The 18196-nt window shown below is 44.1% G+C and overlaps 1 protein-coding gene across 2 annotated transcripts in view; it reads left to right on the top strand.

Annotated features, from left to right (window-relative positions):
• Positions 1-18196, top strand: part of LOC126455621 (alpha-(1,3)-fucosyltransferase 7-like) — a 367040-nt gene that overhangs the window by 312691 nt on the left and 36153 nt on the right. For both annotated transcript variants that reach the window (XM_050091385.1, XM_050091383.1), the window contains exons 3-4: positions 5149-5294; positions 16220-16480. In XM_050091385.1, the coding sequence (XP_049947342.1) occupies positions 5149-5294; positions 16220-16480 (407 nt within the window). The remainder of the gene's footprint in view (positions 1-5148; positions 5295-16219; positions 16481-18196) is intronic.

Here is an 18196-nt window from a genome sequence, read left to right as displayed (position 1 = left end):
AAAGCCGCCAGATAAGCCGAATTTAGGATCAAAGCCGGATGGTTTTTTCTGGAATGACCTGGATATAGACGAGGATTTACTGTGGGAAAATAAACAGTCGAGGACAAGTGTAGACAGATAGTAGTGTCTGTTAATACGCACGACCTACAACTAAACGTGTTGATTGACACCGGTGCAGAATTGAGTGCTGTATCTGGGAAAATATTTGAGTTACTGAAAGACAGACCTGGCATCGTAGTTATGCCAGTAACAGGAGTGAAAATTATCGGTGCTACTGGGAAGGCCAGTAAACCGGTCACAAAACAGATTTTTGTCAACTTCGAGATATGTGGGGCACGATTTGAACAAGAGTTTGTCGTCGTGCCAGACTTAACTACGGAAGTAATTATCGGGTTAGATTGGCTATTAAAGTACCGCGCAGTGATTAATTGCGAAAGCAAAACTTTGACATGTACGTCCCAAGATAAAACAATAGTAGTTAGTTTTGACGAGGCAGGAGACGGTGTGCATAGGCAATACCAGCCTATACACATTGTTAACTGGCCGGATGGTATTGACGTAGGTATGAATCTGAACTACTGTAATGTGAAGAACCTCGGCATTGACAAAAGTGTAGAAAGTGACTTGGAAGAGATAATCAAATTCCCTCCACGGATTGACATTAGTATTGGTGTGAAAAAAGATCGTTTGCGAGAAGTAATGAAGCTAAAAGCCGATGCTCGCATACGTCGTCATGACGCTAAAGCGCGTTTTGCTAAGTTTGCAATCGGAGACTTAGTACTTGTAAAAGCTCATGAGAAATCGAGCGAGATAGACAATGAAATCTCTAAATTTAAGTTTGTTTGTAATGGACCATATAAAGTGATTGATATACCTCACACAAATGCTTATTGCTTAGAGTATCCAAGCTCTGGAAAACTATTAGGTATACGGAACAATGTAGACTTGAAATTGTACCGACCTAGGATCGATTAATACCACACAATGGGTAATTTATACAGCACGTAAAATAGAGTGTAAGATTTAACGATTTGCTAGATTGCCATGTTTTTGACTGACCAAGGTCATTAAAGAAGTTGTAATTAATAAGTAATTAATTTTGATTAATCAATTTAATTTTAATGAATTTAATCATGATCTAATCAACTGAAAAACCCAAGCTGCTAGTTTAAGTTTTCAGCTGAGTCACAGTAGATTAAGGAATGTAAATATGATTTTGTAAATAGCTGTAAGATTTCATAAATATGTGATTTACTAGTCATTGCCGATGTACTTAGACGCTGTTTTAAGTTTCAGGCTAGTACATGCGTGTGATGATGGACAGTGTTGAGTTATCCACTGTGATAGTGTTTATGGACTCCTTGAGATTACTCGGTAGTGAGTTTTTCCGAAAGAATTCAGTGAAACGGACGTTCTGGAAATGCCGTTACAAGGGCGAGTGAGATCAAGCGTGCCGCACAGGCGGGTGCAACAATACTGGCGAGGCGGAGTCGCTGTCGGCTCTTGTGCCGCTGTCGGCTCTTGTGCCGCTCTCGGCATTCTTTGTACTTGCGAGTACGAAAGGCGGAATAGTTTTTCTTCCCGGACAGCTGATGTGAAAGAATTCTGCTGTTAGTATTTATGTTTTTGTCTATCTGCTGTACATTATTTTCTTGTTTAGCGTTAAATAGATTCTCGTGACGAGAATATTAATTACGAAAAGGTTATATAAAATGTGTAGTCTATTTAATTATTTATTTGCGTATTTTGATCTACCTGTTTTTATGACCATGCACTCTAATTAATTTTGCAAATAGTATTCCATTTCTCATAGTGTTACGAATTTTAATGATTTTGGAGTAGCTAAATCATTTTCTATATTTTCTATGAATTTTAATATGTTGTCAACCTGTTTTATTTTGTGCAAGATGACAGAGTGGAATAAGATTAGGAGTGTCTCCACTCAATTATTATGGTCTAAAAATTGATTTATGGTTAATTAGACGAATGCTAAATTTTGTTGATGTTTTGAGCATATGCATTTCCGCTGTTTCTTTTTTGGGACATTTTCTGAGTCTGTTTACGTTACACGAACATCCTCAGACAATGTGGGGCACGTGTAACGCCGGAAATGCATATCCTCCTATTTCCATCTATTGTACTATTATTTTTTTTCCTTGTTATGTTACCTCAAGATATGACATTTCTGTCTCTTTATATATTGTAATTGTTTTACTGTTTGTATATATATATTTATGCACTTATGTCAATGTATAATTGGTTTGTTTCGTAAATATTATTTGTATTTTTACGCTGGGTCTTGCCTAGGGAAAACTGCTATCGAACGATTACATCGATGGGTCGTGTGAAAAATCAAAGTGTGTAGGATCTTTGGTAGTGTTAACTCTGCCGCGTGGAGCGCGGGCAGAGGGAGTCTGGCTGGAGTAGCGAGTGGAGCAGGTGTGTTGTGTGTAGCTCCCGCGAGTTGCCGCGCTTTCGGGGTTTGGCAGCATGTAATTGCGCTCGACTTGCGATAGTAGTTTCTGACATGGTGTCGCGGACGGGAAGCATTAGCTGGCGCACATCAAGAGCCCGTTTCGTCTGGTGACCGTGTTGAGAAGAAGGCGCGCCAACATCCAGCTTCTGCAACAGCGACGGCCGACAATGAGTGACTGTCGCCACCTCCTCGATCGACGGCTTCAAACCTTCAATCAACCAACAAGGAAGACTGGAAGCACGTAAAGTTCTATAACTGTATGGCAGACCTCAGCTTTTCAAATTGTTCCATTTGCCTCGCAAAATTACAGCAACTTAGCATGAACCTTTGTTGTTCATTGTCCCAATTGCATTACCAAGCAGGGTCCCTTCCTTTTCCGAAATCAACCCGAGTGTCGTTGAAATTCAGATGCCAGCATTAAAGTACAATCATTCCATTTCACTGATTTAATTTCAAAGTTCAGTTTAAGTATTCATAGCTGGCTACAATATTTAGGTTACGCAAGCACAAATTAAGAGTGTGAGTTTAGTTACCATATTTTAGCTTACCTGTGACTGCATCTCAGCTTGGTACGTACTAAATCTTACTATTGTTAATTGTTCAGAATCATTTAATTCAAGTTCAAAGCTAAATCTCTTATTTCTAAATTGCGTAGATTCAAGTAGCTTTTGAAATGATTGTTGAGGTAGTCCAAGACTAACCGTATTTTACTGAATTTCGATGTGCTTAAGAAAGAAAGCTTCTTATTAATTTCAGTCACTAAATTAACTTTCAGTTTTCCGGTTTTATTAATTCTTTTGCTAAATTAAGTCAGAGTGCAGCGAAAGTTATTACTTCTGACAAACTTTCAGTTTTCACACTACACGTGTCAACCTTCAGTTGCCACGCTTCTAGTGCTAATTACATGTGTAATTACCTTTCTTTTTCAGTTACTATAGTAATTGTCCTTAAGACTGGCGACCGTAATTTCCCCCAAATCTCAAATATCTAATTACCGCTAGTTAACTGTTAACGTAACGGCCGCACATTTACTTTCTTCATTAACTTTACCCCTTTTCAAAATTAATTTCCACCAGTTTCATTTGCATTTTTCCTTACATTTAGATGTAACCCTTTCCTCCCTCTTTACCGACAGATTAACTTCGGTGACGATTGCTTTTTCCCAAATTTCCATTAGGTACACGCGGTTTAATTTTTCACTGTCATTAAGGTCGATAAGTGAGGGGGAGGTTACACAGTCTCATGAACCCTTGGCCTGCGTGTAAAACTGTACCAGTTGCACTTGTTACGTGTTCTAGCTACTCGAGATAATGAACTCCGTTCCAACGTTTGCAGTGAGTTGTAGTGGCTACTGGAGAACGACGGTTTTTTAATGAAAAAGCCACGTTTCGTGCGTGTGGAAAAGTGAATCGTCCTAATGTGCGTGTTTATTTCACTGAACATCCGCACGAGATTGCGGAACGCGTTTGTGCTTCATCAGAAGTTAAGATCTTTTGTCCCATGTCTCCTTCAAAAGTTTGTGTACCATTTTTCTTTGCGGAGGAAACTGCGACTGATTTTGTGTATCTGGTCATGTTGCACCACTGGCTTATGCCGAAATTACAGCAAGACAGTTGACACTTCATTTTGCAACAAGACAGTGCTCCACCACTGTTTCTTTCAGACATTCATGATTACCCCAGTGCCGAACTTCCTCAGCGTTGGGTCTGACGTGCTTCCCATCATGAGTCATGACTCTCCTTTTCTTCTATGCCTCCCACTCCCCTCCTTTCACTGGAATTAACTCCACGTGATTTCCTCTTAGGATATTATGTCAAAGATCGAGTATGCCTGCCTCCACTGCCAAATCATTTGGAAAAGTTGCAAGAAAAGATAAATAATGATGTCGTTGATCTAAGCTGTGAGGTGCTGGGTCTTGTATGGCAAGACTGTGACTAGCAAATTGAAGTTTTGCCTCGTCACAAGTGCCCTTATTCATTACATGTAATGTGAGTCAAACACTTGGGAAGTAACTCTATCCACTTCTTCTTCTTTCACTACTGCCGTCGTCCCGCTTTGCGAGTGTCGGCAGGTTTTAAAGACGGATTGGGATGGTTAACGATTGAGCGGTGGCCGGTTGCCGTTCTTGCCGCCACCCCAAACCCCCCGGGACGGAATTAGTGTACCCCAGCTATCTGCGTCTAGTGTAATTCAAGAGAGTGGGAATGTGTTTCAAATGTCTGCGAGTCGTGTAACGAAGGTGGAACGTGGGGACCAGCCCAGTATTCACGTCTGGGTGTGTGGAAAACGGTCTAAAAACCACATCGAGGCTGGCCGGCACACCGGCCCTCGTCGTTAATCCGCCAGGCGGATTCGAATCGGGGCCGGTGCGCCTATAGGAGTCCAGGAAGCAGCAGCAGTGCATTAGCGATCTCACCTAACCTGGCTGGTGGTAGTAGCTCTATCCACTGATGGGTGTTTTCTTCTGGGTGTATGTAGTTTTCGCTTTCTGAAAGCCTGAATGTACTTACGACCAACGCTGTACAAGTACAATAGAAAGTTATACGAGTATACTGAAATTATGTATTTAAAAATAAGCAGATATGTGGTATTTGTATGTGTCTGACAGTGTAGCTACGTTGCAAACTGCTAAAGGAACAAAGTTTAGAGCGCTCCGTGTGGTGTGTGTTCAGATCGGCCAGATGTCAGAGCTGGGCCGGCTGTTGTTCGTGGACCCGTCGCTGCGGCCACCGCCACGCCCCCGCAACTTCACCATACTGGTGTGGAGGCACGGCAAGCTGCTCGAGAGGAGGCACCTCCGCCGCTTCGGCGACCGCAAGTGAGTCATCAGATACTACCATTTAGATCAATACTAGTTTCCTTTCCTCTAGAAGTAGTTCCTCGCACACCTTCCCACCTCTCTGTCCATCATCTCCTTCTCTGTGTCTCTCTCTATCCAACTCTTGCTCCCCACCCCCCTCCTGTCTGTCCATATTCTCCTCTGTCCATCTGCTCCTTTCCCTCTGTTCATCTCCTTCTTCTCCCCTTCTCTGTCCATTTCCACCTCCCCCTTTCCCTCTCTTTCTCCTCCTTTTTCTGTCCATCTCCTCCTCTTTCTTTTCTCTGTCCAGATCTCCTCTCCCCCTCTCTGTCCATCTCCTCCTATTCTCTTTCTGTGAATTTCTCCTTCCCCCTCTCTCTGTCGTGCACGTCGTCCCCTATCTCTGTCCATCTCCTCCTTCTTCCTTTCCATAAGTCCATCTTCCCCCTTCTCTCTCCGCGTTGTCACCCCTACACCAGTAAGACGTTGCTGGTTCTTACCCTCAAAGTATTTCTTTTCAGATAGTTACTGGTACGTGTACCAAGTTTGGTTGGAAACGAGCCAGGACTTTAGGAGGAGCTTTTCCCCAGTGGCGTTGCCGGTGTACCCATATATAATACATATTTAACATAATTTAGTGCGTATTTTTACACATATCTCACCTGCATATCTAGCTGTTTTTGCCCTGCAGTTTCATTTTCCCATACGACGTCATATCTCCTGCATTATTTGTTGTGAAAAGATACATTTTTCTAGGTACACTATTCGCCATATGCGAATGTCGTCTGCGAAAAGTGTTGCAAATAGAGCTAGTAGCAGATACGTAGTAAAATATAACGTCATTCTTGATGTAACAATTTTTACACTTCTTAGTATTTTATGAACTATGTATCATACAGTGATATATTTTTGTACATTCAGAAGAATATTTGGATACCTCCTGCGAAATGTGTTGTGAATAGAGCTGGTAACACAGAAGCAATAAATTAAATATCATGCATGATGCGGCAGTTTTTTCTCGAAAGTGAGTGTTTCACGTCAAATCTCCTAAACTATGTGTCGTACAGTGGTTCCTTTTTGCAGGTACACTGAACGGGGCCAATTCACTCCGAGAGGGCTTCCTGGGCCAAGCGCCGAATGCTTACGCATTTCCACAATCAGGAAATGACTCCTGATTCGTCGATACGTTACAATCGCCTTTCGAACCTAACTCCTCCTCCTTTATCGTGCAGCGTGGCCTCTCGGAAGAAGAAGTGTCTACAAGACGAAGTCACGGAGTTGCAATATTTCTTTGACTGCCAGTGGTTCAGTCTCGCTGTACTTAGAAAATTCTTCTTACGAACTTAGACTCTAACTTTTCTGTACTGGACTCTGTTTGATGTTGGAGGTGTTTTTTTCTATCAGACGTTTCCCTTATACTAAATGTGTTGCGAACTTCGAACAGATTTAGTGAGGACCTTTACTCACAACAGTGTTTTATATTAAGTGTGCCAAGATTTAGTTCAGTACCTAGTTTTCCTCATTACCAGACAGTGGATTGTGTTTTTTGTGTGTGTGTGTGTGTGTGTGTGTGTGTGTGTGTGTGTGTGTGTGTGTGTGTGTGTTTGTGTGTATTTGTGTTCTAGTTAGAAAAGTTTATTTACACTTCTTTCAATTAAGATTGCTCAGAATCTTGAAAACTTGTTTTCTCCTCCCAATGGTTGAAGGATTATTTGTGTCTACTCAACGGAGCTTACTTTTGTTCACGACTCCCAAGACTGTGTTCATCTTTATTTAAATAAACGTTTGTTTGTTTTATATTATGGCCTGTTTAATTGTGGCCTGCGTGTGGTGGATTCATCAATTGGCCATGAGGATAAAGTTTAGTGTCGTTTGACAGTGCATTTTGATGTTGTCGTCTCTTGTCTCGTCCGCCGTACATTAACTGGCAACGAGGTAAAAGGGGTTGTTTGCTTTTCCAGTGTGTCTCTCGCCAAGATATATAGTGCGTTTTCGTGTCGTTTTTTTCCTGTTGTCCTGTGGCTTTAGAGACGTCCCATCTTCTACTGTTGATCACTTCTGTTTCGGAATTTCACTTCGTTCGTTGACAGTGGAGATTTTGTGGGAGCTTCTTGTAGTTTATGTGACTTTCGACTTGTTTATGTTAGTTTACGTCACCAGTGTCCGTTACATTTGCATCCCGATTTTGAATCAGTGCGTCGTGTGCCTAATCGGGTTTGCCTGCTTCACTGAAGCAGCTGTCGATCTTCTCCTTCTGGTGCGACTGTTGGCACATACAACGCCGTCTTTGGACTTGTTGGCTTGTTGTCCCATGATGTAGCAGCTGCCCGTCGAAGTTGCTCTCCTGACATCGCTGCAGTTGACGGTTTCTGGCTCAGCACGCTAACCAACGGCCGGCAGTTTCGTGAGCCGCGACCGACCGCAACCACCAGTGCTGTCTCTCGTTTCTGGCGTAGCACCACAGCCCTCGGACAGCATTCTGCTGCTAGCTGGTTCCCCGGCGCCGTCACAGTCACTCCGTCAGAGTCATCTGCCGCCGGACTGCACCGTCGCCGTCTCTTTCTGTGGACACTGCGCCGCCGTCCTTATATGTTTCTGCACTGCCTTGGGGTTTCTCCTCTCGGTGTTCCGTATGTCAACACGTAGTCCAGTCCCTTCCTATTCACTGTACTTACTTTCTGTTCCTACTGTGCGTAGTTTATGCACTCCATGTGTTTATGTCTCCCACGTGGTTCTGTACAACAATGTTTTATATCAAGTGCTTCCGCAGAGCAACTTTTTATCTTACATGTTTGTGCACGACAATTTATCATCCCTTGCGGTATTGCACAGTTCGTATCCTTCTCACTTGCTTTGGAGAACTTCCCTCTCTGCGTTTTTCGGCCATCCATGTCCAGTCTGTCACTGTTCTGGTATGATCTCCTTCCAGATTGGCTTCGGGAAGCCTGCCAAATGGCCACTGCCTATCTTACCAGTCGCTCCAGGCCTGCCTATCCATCTTTTTGGCCGTGGACAGCAGACGTCCTGGACGCCGTATCCGCAGGTCCTGGCCTGCCTGCTTGTCGACGCTATGCTCATTGCACTTAGGCAGCTTGCAGGTCCAGACACCATCTGCGGACATCACACAGTCTTCCACCTTCTCGCTTCAGTGGGAGGTGGGAGAGGTCCAGTGAGCCTTGGGAAGGGGGGGGGGAGGGGGGAGGGGTGCGGTGGCATGCTAGATATCCTGCGCCAAGGTCACCACGCACACCTAGTCGTTCGGGTTGCCGCAAGCCCATCCGCTTCGGAGCAGACCCCTTGGGACCTAGGAACTCTGGAATTCCACGGCCAGGTCAGCAGATGGAGCCAACAGCATGCTGGCCAGGCCGCCAGATGCCGATCAAAGCGCCAGCAGAGACTGATGGTATCGTGTACCTCTCTCTCACGCCAGCCACGTGACAGAAAGGAGAACAGACCATATTCTGGCGCCGAGGGCTGTACTTAAGGCCGAGGCACGGCCCTTAGGAGAGGGCATGGGGGGGGGGGGGGGGAGGAGGGGGCAATTCTCTCTGAGCGGGCTTCCTGGGCCAGCTGCAGAATGTTTATGCATTTCCATATTCAGGAAGTCGTCGCTATGCTGCAATCGCCGTCCGAACCGCCTCCTCGACCTGGATCCTGCAGCGTGGCCCCTCTGAAGAAGAAGCGGCCCCGTCCGGAAATCTGATTATCAGAATCGTAATATTTCTGTGAGTGCCTGTAATTCGGCCTCGCCGGACTTGGATAAATTCTTGTTTGGAATTAGAGTCTAACTGTTCTGCACCAGACTCTGTTTTATGTTGGAGGTGTTTAGACTTTCTGTCCGACTTGGTCCTTATACTAAATGTGTTGTGAACTTAGTACAATACCCATTTTTTCTCATTTCCAGACAGTGGACTGTTTTTTTCGGGAGGAGGTTCTACACAGAAAAGTTTATCTGGTCTTTCTTTAATGAAGATTGCTCAGAACCTTGAAAACTGGTTTTCTCCTTTCAAGGGGATGAAGGATTGTCTGTGTTTACCCAGCGGGGCTTATTTTTGTTCATCATCCACAAGACTTGTCTGTAATAAGTTGCGTTGTGTTATTCATCATATAAGTAAACTTTTGTTTGTTTGATGTACCTGGGATGTTTACTTGGGAGCAATAAATCATTTTCTGTTATGATGTGTCGCCCAGGACGATATCTCAATGTTTTGGCAGCAAATAGGAATGGCCATTTAATGAAAAAGCGTCTGTATAGTTATTCTCTGGTTTAAGTGATTCTCAAGGTAAGGCAGCAAGTTAGGTGTCTCAGTTGTTGCCGGCCTCTGTGGCCGAGCGGTTCTAGGCGCATCAGTCTGTAACCGCGCGACCGCTACGGTCGCAGGTTCGAATCCTGCCTCGGGCATGGATGTCTGTGATGTCTTTAGCTTAGTTAGGTTTAAGTAGTTCTAAGTTCTAGGGGGCTGATGACCTCAGATGTTTAAGTCCCATAGTGCTCAGAGCCATTTGAACCATCTCAGTTCTTAATACTCAGTAAGGGTTGGGGTTTGATTCCCGGTTCAGCGATACAGATTCCGATCTGCATTTTTTGCCTGAAGCAGTTATGATATAACGATCGGTTTGCTTTTCTAGAAAAGAAGCCATAGATTCCTTGCTCTGCCTTTGTTCTGTGCAGGCTTCTGTTGTATCTGTACTGGCCTCGTCCTCGACGAAACGTCAAGCTCTAAACGGCATTCCTTATTCAGCAATGAGTATTGTAAATGTTTATACCATTACCCTAGTATTGTATTTTTCATTAATATCATGAGTTAGATGATATAATTTATTTACAATACTGAAAATTCATGGTACTCCCTTCTATACATACCAGAGTCCAGAGTAACTTACGTTGCTCTTGTTGCGATCTTCAGCCTGAATACTGGGCTGGTGCTATAGTCTGTGCTGTGCAAGCCTTTCCATCTTCTGATAAGATCTACAATCTACATCCATTTCAACATACTTACTGTACAAAATATTTGATCAAGTGAACTTCCACAACTGGGGAACATATTTGTAGAATACCACTTCATTAGTAATTTCTTCATTCATTCCGCGACCGGTTTGGAAGGATAAAGCTTCATGTTCAGGTGCTATTAAATAATGGAAATATAAATGTGTCTGGACCATCTGCACTATTCACTTCCGCATCGTGTTGTCAAGGTGGGCGCTGTGATTGCCAGTCTTACGCTCCCATGCGCTTGTTTGTTGTTTGACGTGGGCGTAACCACCCACTCTCCCATGACTGACTGGCCCGACCGCTACACGTTTATGTTCCTCTAATTATCTGGCGGCACCTGAAGATGAAAGCTTTATCTTTTCAAAACGGTCATCCAGTAAATTAAGAAATTATTGTTTACTGTATTCATGCCTAGCTTTCCCTGTACAATTATTCTTATCCCACTCTTCTCTCTCCACTACCAAACTGACTAATCCTCGATGCCATAGGATGTGTCCTATCAACCACATCCCTTTTTTAATAAGTAAATTTCTTTTTCCCTCATTTCTATTCAGTACTTCCTTATTAGTTACTCGATATACGCTTTAATCATCAGCATTCGTCTGTCGCTTTTAGTCCCTTATCGTCTGAAATGCTTATCTTGGGTTATAATTCCATATAAGACTACATTCCAGACAAATATCTCCAGAAAAGTCTTCCTGAAATCAAAATTTATATTAGATGTAATAAATACCTCTTTTCCAAAAACGATTTTATTTCTGTCGCCAGTCTACATTTTATATCGTCTCTGCTTCGCCCATCAACGGTTATTTTGCTCCCTCAAACGCAAAACTCTTTTATTGCTCTTGGAATCTCATTTCCTAATCAAATTCTCTCAGCATCCCATCACCCTTGTTTTAGTCTTGTTGCTGTTCGTCTTACAATCCCTTTTCAAGACACTGTACATGTCGTTCAGCTGCTCTTCCAAGTTTGTGCTGTGTCTGCCAGAATTATAATATCAGCAGCAAACGCCAAAGTTTTTATTTGCTCCTTGAGCTGTAACTCCGTTTCCAAATTTCTCCTTCGTTTCATTTACTACTTGCGTAACGTACAAATCGAAAAACACCGGGGAGATGCTGCAATCCCATCTCACTCCCTTCTCAACTTCTGCTTCTGTTTTATGACCGTCGACAGTTATAACTGCAGTCTGGTTTCTGCACATAAATGACTTTTCCCTCCTTGTATTTTATCCCTGCTGCCTTCAGAATTCCAAAATATTCCTCAAAATCTACAAATGCTATAAACGTACGATTAGCCTACCTTTTAAGATGTGTTGTAGGATCAGTATAATCTCGCGTATCCCTACTTTTCTGCGGAATCCAATCTGATATATCAGTTTTTCCAATCGATTTGTGAATAATTCGTATCAGTATTTTGCAATTGTGATTTGCTAAAGTGATGGTTCGGCGGTATTCGTGTATGTCAAAAAAATGTTTCAAATGGCTCTGAACACTATGAGACTTAACTTCTGAGGTCATCAGTCCCCTAGAACTTAGAACTACTTAAACCTAACTAACCTAAGGACATCACACACATCCATGCCCGAGGCAGGATTCGAACCTGCGACCGTAGAGGTCGCGCGGTTCCAGACTGAAGCGCCTAGAACCGCTCGGCCACTGCGGCCGGCCATGTATGTCGGCACCTGCATGTTTTTGGAATTGCATTTATTACATTCTTATTGAAGTCTGAGGCTTCTTCCCTTGTCTCATCTATCTTCCATACCTGGTGGAATAATTTTGTCTGATTAGTTCTCCCAAGGATGTCGTCTACTCCAGGCGTCTTGTTCCCGCTTAGGACTTTCAGTGCTGTGTTAAATTCTTCTCACAGTGATTGAGTTTTCTCAACATGAGAAATTAGAAGGAGCGATCTGTTTTACTTCGTAAAAAAAGACCTTCCTATAGCCAATATCGCATAAATTCTTTTTTATTTTCGACTACTGGTTTCGACTGACTTTGATGTCTTCTTCTCCCTTCACAATTTTTGTTACAGTACATGTTCGTTGTTAGTAAGAACCTCATGCCATGTTGCGATATTAGTGGATAAAATGTAGCACTTCATATAAAGGTTTGAAAGAAATATAACATTTATAATTAAAAAGCATCTTATGTGTGATCTGAGGTTTCCCGGCGCACGGAAATCTTGAAAATTTCTCTGGTATTCAGCCGGATGGCGTCGTCCAACAGGCGCGATATTTCGCCAAGCCAACTTCTTGCCAACTTCAGGTGTTATTGGAATCTGATTAATCTCTGATGGATGCCGACTTTATATAATCTTTATCCCCCTCCCGCACCTCCGTCTTAAGCGCTTCCGTGCGTACGTTGCCGGTGGTGAGGGAAGCGCTGCGCCGGGTTGTGGAGGAAGCGTGGCGCTCCGCGACAGATCGTGGGCAGCAGTCCTTCCGCGGCAACGGCCGCGTGGGGTACTCTACCGCCATGGTGACAATGCGTCTTCTTCTTCAGGTGTTCTGACAGGGGCGAATTTCCGTGTTCAAATGTGTGTGAAATCGTATGGGACTTAACTGCTAAGGTCATCAGTCCGTAAGCTTACACACTACTTAACCTATATTATCCTAAGGACAAACACACACACCAATGCCCGAGGGAGGACTCGAACCTCCGCCGGGACCAGCCGCACAGTACATTACTGTAGCGCCTAGACCGCTCGGCTAATCCCGCGCGGCGATTTCCGTGTAGACTGTCACTGTATTTTAATCATTCTCATGGCCTTGCATAACTAGAAACCGCTGTCTTTCTTATTAGCTCGTTATGCGGCCGGATCTCCACTGCCTCTTTGAGGATACCGCCCCAGAAGGTGTTCTATTGCTGTAATAGCTTTGTGCCATCGTAGTTCATGTCATGTCTATGTGAGATGTAGTACTCTGCCACGGCGGACTTGGTCGGCTGTGCGTTGTCTTCATGGCATTTATGTTCACAGCATCTCTCCTGTACAGTTCGGATGGTCTGGCCTACATACATTTTCCGGCACTGGAAAGGGTGCGGGAAACTCCCTGTTTTCTGAATCCTAAGTCGTCCTTGACTGATCCAAATAACGTCTTCGTTTTGGATGGGGGGCGAAACACGCACTTGACATTGTATTTTAGGAGTATTCTTCCGATCTTTGCCGATGTGTTCTCCGCGTATGGTATAATCGCCGTCACAGCCGGTTTGTCTTCGTCCTGGGAAGGCTGCGGTCTTGGCTTCTTCGGTCTTAAGGCGGTTGTTGTAACCGTTCGTGCGGAACACGGCCTGTAAGTGCTGCAATTCAGCTGTTAGGCTGTCACGGTCCGAGAATTCGCGTGCTCTGTGCACCAGTGTGCTCAGGACTCCCTCTCGCTGTGAACAAGCATGACAGCTGGAGGCATGCAAGTAAAAATCTGAATGTGTTGGCTTACTGTAGACACTGTGTCTTAGTGTGGCATCTGGTCTTCGCTTGACGAGCACATCTAGAAATGGAAGCTGTGGTTGTTTCCTTCTACCTCCATTGTGAACTTGATATTCTGGTGCAGCAAGTCAGATGCTGCAGCAAGTCTTTAAGGGGATGTCGTCCGTGCGACCAGATTAAAAATGTATCGTCTACATATCGAAATAAGAAAGAGGGCTTGTAGACTGGCGACTCGAGAGATTCTTCTACAAAAGCCTCCATAAACGTATTGGCCACTACTGGTGATAGTGGACAGCCTATCGCTAATCCATCTGTTTCTTCATAGTAGTTCCCGTCGAATAGAAAGTATGTTAATTTGAGCACGAATTCGTAAGCTTTCGTTACCACTGGTCCGAATTTTTCTCCTACGAGTCTTAGGGAGTCTCTCAGAGGTACCCTAGTAAAGAGGGATAGCACTTCAAAGCTCAGCATGAGGTCTTCTCGGCCCAGTCGGGAGTTCTGGAGCTGCTGGACGAAATGCGCCGAGTTTCTAATGTGATTCTCACATTTGACCACAAAGGGACTGAGCGTCGACGTCGGGTGTTTTTCTATTTCGTATGTTGGTGCTCCAATGTTGCTTACAATCGGGCGAAGAGACATTCCTTCCTTATGGACTTAGGTAGTCCGTAAGGTCTAGGAGGCGCAACTGCTCGAGGACGGCGTTTCTTCACTGTTTTATTATCTGCAACGGTGTGCTGAAGAAGTTCAATGGTTGGTTTTTTTTCTTTTTTTTAAAAAAAAAAAGCATCTTGTGCACTTGGCCATGCCCGTATATGCAATGCCCACAGATGATTGTTAAGTCTTCTGACAGTATCATATTTCCCATTTCATCTTCATTTCTTCGGTTTACCTTTCTGCAATAATGGCTTCAAGATTATTTTACTAATATGGCCCTTCTAATTAATTCTTCCATCCTCTAGCTTTTTCTTCTTTATTCAGTAGTGGCTTGTCATCCGAATTCTTTACATCATTTAGCTGATTTTCTTTTCTTCAAAGGTCCCTTTAATTTGTTATAGGTGGCTTCTACATTTCCCCTAGCCCTGCAATCTCCTACAGTCCTGCATTTGTTCTCTAAGCATTTCTGTGTAGCCAGTTTGCCTCTGCTCGTACTCTTGTTTTAGATACCTGTATTACCTTTCGCCTGGTTCAGTTGATGCATTTTTATATTTTCTCCTTTAATCATTTAAATTCAATATCTCCTATGCTATGCTAGAGCTTGTCTCCTGTAAATGTGTGCTACCTTCAATAATTCATCTGTCGAAGTTGCCCATTAGTCTTTTGTCGTATTCCTTTACTCAGTTTCAGTCCTTCGTTCTCTACCGCTTCCCCTGAAATTCTTAACAACCTCTGCTTCCTTCATTTTATTCACGTCTCGTCTCCTTATTTTCCTACCTTTTCTCTCTAAATGATGGCACCATTTTAACCACCGTAGGCTTTCAGTTTTATTCATTTAATGCACTATGCATATAAATTACATTACTGGCCAGTTTTGACCTTATGCCATTATCGACTGCTTGATATTGGTGAATTGTCCATCACATTTAAAAATTTTGTCTCGTGTTACGTGGGGAAAGATACGTTCCCAGACGCACACATCTCGAATGTTACAGATTTGGTCTTGCACATACCAATCTGCATACAAGAACAACTTTCACATCACTTAATGTACGAAGAACCTTACTAACAGGAAGCATACTATCCTTTGCACATTCATTTAACAGCACACCGTGTACTTTCCACACTCATACAAACACATAACAGATTTGGCATGAACCATTCAGCATGCACAAAGTTTGCGCGAAAACAGACAATTGTGCTCATATTTTAAACAACACTGATAGTATTCCAGAATTTTTACGCGGAGTGATTACTTGTGGTGTATCATGGGTTTTTTCAACTACGCTTCTGAAACAAAGTCTTGAGCGATGCATTGGAAGCGCCCAACTCTATTTTTTTACGTTCACTGGGTCCCCGAAGATTCAGGCTGTTGTTCGTAAACGAGTAAGGAAAAAGATTCGATTTGTGGAACGGCAAGTCTTGGATATTTCAATAACACAATGCGCCAGCCCATTCTGCCTTGCCTGTAAAGGCGTCGCGTCCTTTACGAAATATGTGGCATAAACCGGCGTATTCGCCCACCTGCCCCCCCCCCCCCCCCCCGATGTGACTCTTTATTTCCTAATGTGAAATTGGCGTTTAAGGGTACAGGATTCGACAGTGTGGAAGCAGCAGCGAAAACAAAAGCGACGGAGTTAGTCAACACGCTGACAGAACCGGACTTCCAGCACTGCCTCGAACAATGGAAAACTGAACATTGTAGAGAATCACAAGGAGAGTACACTGGAGGTGACAAACTTTGTAATGTACTGGTGATCAATAAAATGTTTTGTGGCACCAGTCCGGTTGTTTAATTGCCACAGCTCGTATTACTGGTTTAGATGAATGTAGGGTGGTATTAGTGTTTAATGCAGCTGTCCACTTCGCTTTGCAGGCTGTCGCCGTGGGAGGGGTGCGCCGTGGCCAACTGCCGGCTGACGTACGCGGATGTGGACCTGGCGGTGTCCGACGCGGTCGTCTTCCACCTGCACCGCACAGAGTCGCCGGCCGCGCTGCCCGCCAGGGGGCCGCAGCACGCGCACCAGCGCTGGGTCTTCCTCACCGACGAGAGCCCCCTGCACACCTTCCTCAAGGCGCGCAAGGGCACCAAGCTCTCACACTTCGACGGCCTCTTCAACTGGTCTATGACGTACAGGTTCGCCGCACATCTGTTGCTTCTTGCTCCTCTGTTGTTCCTATGTAACACTGACTTAACCTTGTCCGCTGCGCTCGTAACACTTCTACCTTGTAAACTACGGCAAATGACGGATTTAAAATTGACGGTAATATAACTTTCATTGAACTTGTACCTACAACAAATCCTTCAAAGATTGTGATATGTCGGCGTAAGCAGAAGAAACTAACGATCAAAGTCCGAAAACAATTTATTGGACTGTTCAATTAACCAAAACAAATTCTCCAAGTATAAAAAATGGTTCAAATGGCTCTGAGCACTATGGGACTCAACTGCTGAGGTCATTAGTCCCCTAGAACATAGAACTAGTTAAACCTAACTAACCTAAGGACATCACAAACATCCATGCCCGAGGCAGGATTCGAACCAGCGACCGGAGCGGTCTTGCGGTTCCAGACTGCAGCGCCTTTAACCGCACGGCCACTTCGGCCGGCCAGCCGGCTCTCCAAGTATAACGCCAACACAAAACAATGATCCGTCTTCAAATCACAACTACATACAAGAATAATATAGAAAACAACTGAGATAATTTCCTACTAGTCTCCGCCTGAGACTTCTCCGATATACCAAGCCTAATCCATATATCAGTGAGAAGATCCAAGCCGGGCTGCCGGGGCGGCAGCTATCCACGCCTGCTGGCGGTCGATGAACTGCCCATGTGCGGCCGAGCGCCGGCCTTTATAGCGCTTGGGCGGATGAGTACCTTGGAACTATTTTCCATCACGTGGTTTGACGGGTGAAAATAGTTCCGGGATCTGCAGCGACCTCTTCCTTTATGTGGGTCGGTAGTGGCCCCTGGTGGCCGCTCGTGTCTTTTCTGTGTTGTTGTTGTTGTTGTTGTTGTGGCTGTTCATCAATATTGCCTGTCGGTTGTGTAGTGCTTCGGTGTGCCTGCGAAGCAGGCAGCCTGTGGCTCCAGGCTGTCAGTTTGGTTGCTGATACTCTAGGCGCCGTGATGTCTGATGGAGAAGGCCACAGCAGATTGTATACCATCTCAATCTGTCAATTTTACGTATTTGTTGCACTTTTTTACAATTTTGGCTTTGGGACTTATTCAAGTATGTGGACATTTGTAGACAACACCCTTATCAAAAATCAGCGATGTTACATCATGCCATACTAGTCTCTTGCACATGTTGCCTTGAAGATTGTTTGCAGCCATTGCACTTGTGGGGTTAAATGTCATAATTGTAATAAAATCCTGTACCATGTTAGTGTCGGGCCCAAATTATCTATTATCCGGTCATTATGTGTAAGTCATGTGTGACATACACCCGTATTAATGATGCTAGTGGTACACATTACATTACAATTTTGACATTTGTCTTCTTAATACAATGCATGAGGACAAACTTCAAATACAAATGTGCAAGAGACTAATAAGTACATTGTGGGATGGTATCCCGCATATCATCTCTTCCTAGAGTGTCCAGAGCCGCTCTCTGATTTTAGGCAAATAGCTACTGTGCGTTTTCGTCCTTTATTTGTCGCCTAGGCTGGCTGGAGCTACTCTCCATTGCTTAGTTTATCGCATCCCATCTGCAAGTCCGTGTCTCCATCGCGGCTTTGTGTCGTCGTCTGCTCACCTATATGTTGGTATCCTCACCGTGGCTGCGTTTCGTCCCATTCTCGTCTATATGTCAGACTACTTATCTCCATCTCAGAAGTCTCTTTTCA

Source organism: Schistocerca serialis, chromosome 2 (assembly GCF_023864345.2).
Source record: "Schistocerca serialis cubense isolate TAMUIC-IGC-003099 chromosome 2, iqSchSeri2.2, whole genome shotgun sequence".
Taxonomy (NCBI): domain Eukaryota; kingdom Metazoa; phylum Arthropoda; class Insecta; order Orthoptera; family Acrididae; genus Schistocerca; species Schistocerca serialis.
This window is presented reverse-complemented; position numbering and strand designations above follow the sequence as displayed.